The 6643-nt window shown below is 34.2% G+C and overlaps 1 protein-coding gene across 3 annotated transcripts; it reads left to right on the top strand.

Moving 5' to 3' along the window:
* The first annotated feature begins 1043 nt into the window (after positions 1-1043).
* LOC108564078 (proline-rich receptor-like protein kinase PERK10) lies at positions 1044-6197 on the top strand. 3 transcript variants are annotated; one of them, XM_017922983.1, is made up of 3 exons: positions 2963-3910; positions 5142-6000; positions 6055-6197. In XM_017922983.1, the coding sequence occupies exons 1-3, from the start codon at positions 3821-3823 to the stop codon at positions 6165-6167; spliced, it is 1062 nt and encodes a 353-aa protein (XP_017778472.1). In that variant the 5' UTR covers positions 2963-3820; the 3' UTR covers positions 6168-6197. The 3 variants fall into 3 exon arrangements, 2 of the variants coding, with proteins under 2 accessions (XP_017778472.1, XP_017778473.1); XM_017922984.1 differs by having other exon boundaries at positions 2966-3910; positions 6076-6197; XR_001891123.1 differs by lacking the exons at positions 2963-3910; positions 6055-6197 and adding an exon at positions 1044-1560 and having other exon boundaries at positions 5142-5217.
* Positions 6198-6643: the final 446 nt, after the last annotated feature.

The raw sequence follows: 6643 nt of genomic DNA, 5'->3' as shown, positions 1-6643 counted from the left end.
ATAAAATAACTAAGCTTAATAAGACATAAACAAACACACTTAATAAAAACAATAATGATAAGCTGTGAAAACAATGACATCTATCAAAATTTGATATAAACAAGTCCAACCTGTCACTTTTGACATTTGTAACGCGGCATCTATCATAAAATAACTAAGCTTAAGAAGACATAAACAAATACACTTAAACAATACTGATTAGCTGTGAAAACAATGTTGCTATTGATTACACAATGCGACATCTGTTATCAATTTAATAACTTGATGTGACATATAAAACTCTTTTATTTTTTTATACACTTGAAATTAAAAAAAAAAACGAAGCAAATAAAAAAAAGAGACAAGTAAACTTCACTGAAACACTCCAAACAAAATGTGAGAGTTTTATACAAGTTTTCTGTTAGAGATTTCTTTTATTCTCTTATTTAAACTGAATAAAAAAGGTTTCTCTGTGGTTCGAGACAACAGTTAAAATACATCAACTTAAAAAGCTTCACTCCACTAAGACATCAAAAGTTATGAAACTAAATGACAAATCAAGTTGTTTAGTAATAAAGATATCATCAAATAATTAACTCATCAAGATTACAATTACAATCACAGTATATTATATTATCTAATCATAAAGTTGTCTAATTTCAGCTAAATTGACAAAGTTAAAACAATATTGTTTCAATTATATCGTGAATATTGGTACAATTATGAAAATACAAATTGAATTTTGACATTTCTGAAAATGTCGTTCAAATTTTAGGGTTATTTTGCTTAAAACAATTTTGACATTTCTGAAAATGACGTTCAAATTTTAAGGTTATTTTGCTTGAAACAATTTTGATATTTCTGAAAATCACGTTCAAATTTTAGGGTTATTTCGTTTGGAACAATTTTGACATTTCTGAAAATGTCGTTTAAATTTTAGGGTTATTTTGCTTGGAACAATTTTGATTTCTACTTGTAAATATCAGAACCATTAAGTAAGCAAATTAATTTGGTCATCCTTTTAATTAATTTATTATTATTATTATTTTATAATAGAGCAAAGATATTTTTTTGGGATTCAAAGAACTATGACGAAATCTGTTCTGTCATTTGTGGCCGTCGCGATTAATTGGGTGCGTCTAGTGGAAACAATAGACAATCGGATGCGTAGACAAAGGAAGCTTCAAATAATGACGATGATGATGATCATCATAGTAATGGATAATGTTTAAAGGCGAATATCGATGTGTAGTGGTGGTGGTGGTAGTGAGGTGTAGTTGTTGGAGGATGAGGAGGAGGTGGAAGAGAAGAAGGCCCGAAAATGGGTCGATGTTGTCGGCGACCGCGCAATGGGTTTCACCTCAGCTCCTCCGGCCACCAGGACGGAATCCTCGTCCAGTTTTTCCTCCGACGACGATCCACACCAACGCGCCGCCGCCCCTTCTTTAAAGAATCAAGTCGACTTTGTTGTTTCCGATTCAGCATTTTATCGCAATCATCCACGACTTAATCAAAAATAAAACAAAAAATATAAAAACAAAAGCGACGTTGAGTGAGCGACACGAAGTTCGGTAATCCCAGGTAACATTGCACCTCACAGAATACAACATGCACACACAAAGGCAGACAATGCAAATAGATGCACCAACACAAAACCGTGTCTTAAACTCAATACAAACACTATATATAGAGTATTCAAAGATAAAAAAAAAGAACTGTAAAAAGCACAGTTAAATTATGAAATTTTAAAAAATTTCCATAATTTGCATATTTTTTTTTGTTTGTTTCCTATTGTATGTGGGAAGGCAACAACTTGTGTGCTATTATTGCGTTGTGCGTGTTTAATCGATTTTCCAAGATACTGGAAACGCCGAGGTCAAAGTCCTAAATCGTGAAGCAATTGCTGTAGTGGAAATTATCAATTTATCACTATTAATTTTCGCACTCGTTTGTTGTTTTTTTTTTTCTTTTGGGAATTTTAACGCCGTTTAAGTGATTTTCTCGACTGTTCAGTCGCACGCGAAAATCGCATGCAATTGCATTTTACATTTCATCCGACAAAATAATAATACAAAAAACAGAACAAAACTAATTGCGATTAAAGAAGTTTTTCATTGCTGTTTAAAACGCGATTCTTCTGTGGAAATTGAATGGATGACAGCTTTTTTTTAAACGTCTACAATTTTGATGGTAACAAGTCATCAAATTAACAAGTCTCTCAAGTTTTAATTTTTGACAACAACAATCATTTATTTTACTTTTATTCATCTTTAACATTCTTTTGCAGAATAAAAAATTACTGATTTTTCATAACAATAATAAAATTCTTGGAAAGTCTTTCGATTCTTGTTATTGATTTGTTTGGGATGTAATTGTAATAAGCTCTAATTGGCAATTAATTAATTGCACTTAGATTATTTGAACCGTCTTCGTCAATAATTTAAAAATGACGTATTTTTGAATTATGTCATTGTTTTGACAATCTTGAATCGATTTACTTTTCATTACGTTAATCAAACTTGAAAACACAGTTAATTATGAAATAAACGTCAAGTTGACATCTCCAAATGATTTATGTATACAAAATACCCAATACAAACTAAACAAATATTGAAACGTCATTTGTCACATGTGAAACGTCACTTGTCACATGTGAAACGTCACTAGTCTCATGTTTAATCACGTTTTAGGGTTCTTGTATAAATTAAAAATTTGAAGCGTAACCTGATTAAAATATTATTTGTAACTAAATAATTAAATTAGATTACGACATCTATTTTTGAATTATGTCACAGTTTTGACAATCTTGAATTGATTTATTCTTTTTATTACGTCAATCAAAACAATAAAGAAAACGTCAAGTTGACATCTCCAAATGATTTATGTAATTAGATTGACTTTTATAGGTTATACAAATTGCTTTAATTTTCATTATTTACAAATATTATACAATTGCTGAAAATGTGAAACGTCACTTGTCACATGTCTTGAAATGACGTTTAATTTTAGGGTTCTTGTATAAATTGAAAATTTGAAGTAATATTATTATTAATATTATTTGTAACTAAATAATTAAATTAGATTACGATTCAATTAATATTTGTGATTTCCAAGTAGAGAAGCAAAAAAAAATTATACCGTAGATTTAAACGTCAATTTGACAGGTGACATGACAACCCCAAATAAATCCAGGCGATTTGATATTAACATAAATTTAGAGGAAAAGTTCCACGAACAAGGCGTTTTTTTTCGGTGTGGTTGTTGTTGTTGTTAAATCGACCATTATAATAAACGGAGTAATAATTCTGTAAAACGAAAGTGGAAGAAAGCGATTTCACATAGAGATACGCGCGTGCGAGGGGTGCGGTTTTTACTGCTTCTGCACACGGAACGACGGAAAGAAAACAAAAGAAAAATTTGCATAGCTGACTGAAAGTTTCGTTCGTAAATTGAAAATGTATTCGCTTTCACGTACGTACAAACACACATGTAGATTGTAGAAAGAGAGAATCGATTTAGAAGCGAGGGTTGAAAATTTCACGAAATTAGATCAAATATTTGTAGTTTAATGTAATTATTTATATTTGGTTGTTGTTGTGTGAATCGATAGGCTTCAATCTAAAACTACGTCGCTGCAGCACGCTGAAAATCTAATAAATTTGAACTGTCTTTTGATGAGATAATTGCACGAAGAAGCAAGTAGATGCAAACTTAAATGTTAGAGAGATTTTTGTTTGTTTTGTTAAATCGAAATTCGTTTTTTCAGTCGAGGCTGAAGTGAAAGAAAAAATTGGCATTTTAAGAAAATAAATAAATAAATAAGGGTTTTATTGAGAAGAATATGTCGCTAGGGGATAATAAGGTTCTGAATGGGCCGGAGGGCGAAATTACTATGGCATTCAACCAGCCGACTGCGATGAGTCAGGAGACGGTAAGAAACAACGAAACCCGGCACCGCCACCACATAACAAAAATTCGAATGCACGGAAGAAAAAGAGAAAAAAGCAAAAGTCATCGTCGTCGTAGCAGGCGATCCACCGCATTTATTCATTTGTTTATATAAAAAACATGACACGAAATCGAGAAACACACGTAGATACATACAAAAACGAAGTACTTTCGCCCAACCCCGAAATAACGTCGTTGTTGTTGTTATTATTATTATTGCACATTGATGAGAAATCGATGGGGGCGGCGATGTCTCTGCTCGCAACCAATGGCAAAATGCACGCCCCCGCGCAAAACAAAATGCATCTGTTTGTTTCAATATCGAATCATTTGTTTTTTTTTTTAATATTTGACAAAGGTCAAACAAACGTTTTACACTTGTTTTAGAACATTTGTGATCATTTTTCCAACAACTTTATTTAAAAAAAATAAGTAGATTAGTTTCATTTAACCATCTTAAATTACGCCAGAAAACCATGTGCATTTCATTGTACCAATATCGAATCATTTGTTTTTATCATCGTACAAAAGCACTACTGTCAACATTGCAAAGGTTTTAAAACGTTAGTGTTTTACTTAATTTTATAAAAGTAGTTTCATGCGACGAAACAAAATCCATAGAAATCATTTGTTTCATTTTTTTTCCATGAAACAAAAGCAATTATCAATGATTATGATACATTCTTCTTAAAACTATATCATTTAAAATTTTGTATCGAATCATTTGTTTTTATCATCGTACAAAAGCACTACTGTCAACATTGCAAAGGTTTTAAAACATTAGTGTTTTACATAATTTTATAAAAGTAGTTTCATGCGACGAAACAAAATCTACAGAAATCATTTGTTTCATTTTTTTCCATGAAACAAAAGCAATTATCAATGATTATGATACATTCTTCTTAAAACTATATCATTTAAAATTTTGTACTTTTTCATAACATTTTGTTACTTCTGTGAAACAAAATCAATTATCAAAATGAAACATAGAATTAACCAAAAAAATAACTTTATATTGTTTTTGGAAATTTACTTCATTTTAAAATTATATTCTAAGGTTGTATTAACTTTTATATTGATATAATTTTAAGTGAATTTAAGTATGAGATCTAGATGGCTGATTTTGTTTTAATCATGGTGTCGTCGTTGCACTTGTTTCTCGTTTGTTTTTTTTTTATTGACGTGTAAAGCTTATACGGTTGGCAATTGATTAGAGCAAAGTGGTGACCGGAAGCGGAAGTCATCCGCGACCGCCCCCGCATCCTCAGCAGCATCCGCCCTTACAGCGGGTGGACAGCAGGGCGTATCTGCAACAACAGCAGCAGCAGTATCAACAACAGCCTAGACCTCCTACGGGTTTTAGACCACCGATAGGTGGTAGACCTCTTCAGTTTCCACCTTCGGGTAACCCTCAATTCCGACCACCGCTACCGGTGCGCCCTCTGCGCCCACCGCAACTGCGACCGGGCGCCCCCAGACCGCCACCGCCGCCGTCTCCGCGTCCCCAACTGTTCACTCCCAGCAGCAGACAATCTTCTGTGGAAGAGTCCACCAGAACCCTGGATCCCGAAAGGAGCGACGATGCGCTGCCTCCGGAGGAGCGCCCACCCATGAAGGGTAGAAGCTTCAGCTTGTGCAGCAACCCCGAACTTCCTGCCTATCTGGACAACGCCAGGAGGCAATCGGTCAGCTCTATAGGAAGCGTCGAAGACGTCTCCGGCAGACGGATGGATGAGTTGCCTCCATCTAGGCCGGATTCGCGCGCCCAGCAACATCTCATGTCCAAGATAGAGGAGAACGAGGAGAAGGCTGCACCTCCACCTCAAGCGCCATCTACTATTGCAGCTGCATCTAGCAGTCCACCTACAACGTTGCCCCTAGCAACAGCAGATGCGAAACAATCGAACAGTCCCAGCCCGCAGCAGCCGGACAGCGTGATCGAAAACAAACCGCCCCAAAGCGTACCGCCAATCGAAATCACCGACAAAGAAAAGACGAGCAACCATCAAACAACTCCTTCGACGGTGGTGACGCCATCTCCTAGTCCCTCCAATCTATCACCGCCCAAGAAAGGTTACTCCTTCATCTGGACCAATTGCGCAAAAACCGTTTCCTTACTAACTGCAGTCTCTTTCTCTTTGATTACAGAAGGAGACAACGACAGCGGCGTCGACGAATCCACACAGGGAAATGTTAGTAATTCCTATAATAATAAAAAAAAAGACCTATTAACACATTGACGACGGCATGACCCACCGGTGGGTCATTAATTATAAATAATTATGTTGTAAATATTGACGTTACATGACAGTGGGTCATTAATTATAAATAATAGTTTTGTTGCTATGTACGCCACTGATTTTGACTGAGAATAACCTCAAATATCTTAAGTCAATTACAAATTCAAACGCAAATTATGTATAATAGTTTAGTCGCTATGCACGCCAATGGTTTTGACTGAGTATAACCTTAAATTACAAACGCCAATACATTTTTTTATATATTTTTTGATAAGTTTAACCTCAAATATCTTACGTCAATAACAAACTTTAAACGCCAATACATGTTGTAATCATTCTTGAAGCAATTTAGTGATATTGTGGCNTTAAACGCCAATACATTTCTTATATATTTTTCAATTATTCTTGAAGTAATTTAGAATAATACGTAATATATAAAATATTGTGACATAATTTATGCATATTTTACAAATTAA

The sequence above is a fragment of the Nicrophorus vespilloides genome, unplaced genomic scaffold, assembly GCF_001412225.1.
Source record: "Nicrophorus vespilloides isolate i.1.1-1 unplaced genomic scaffold, Nicve_v1.0, whole genome shotgun sequence".
Taxonomy (NCBI): domain Eukaryota; kingdom Metazoa; phylum Arthropoda; class Insecta; order Coleoptera; family Silphidae; genus Nicrophorus; species Nicrophorus vespilloides.
The sequence above is the reverse complement of the archived record's forward strand: the minus strand, read 5'-3'. Positions and strand labels throughout refer to the sequence as shown.

Bases quoted from the DNA above. Each gene is read 5' to 3' on its own strand.
- LOC108564078 (XM_017922983.1), top strand. From the start codon at position 3,821: ATGTCGCTAGGGGATAATAAGGTTCTGAATGGGCCGGAGGGCGAAATT. The intron at 3,911-5,141 runs GTAAGAAACAAC...GCAATTGATTAG, and splicing joins CTGCGATGAGTCAGGAGACG to AGCAAAGTGGTGACCGGAAG. The intron at 6,001-6,054 runs GTTACTCCTTCA...TACTAACTGCAG, and splicing joins TCTATCACCGCCCAAGAAAG to TCTCTTTCTCTTTGATTACA.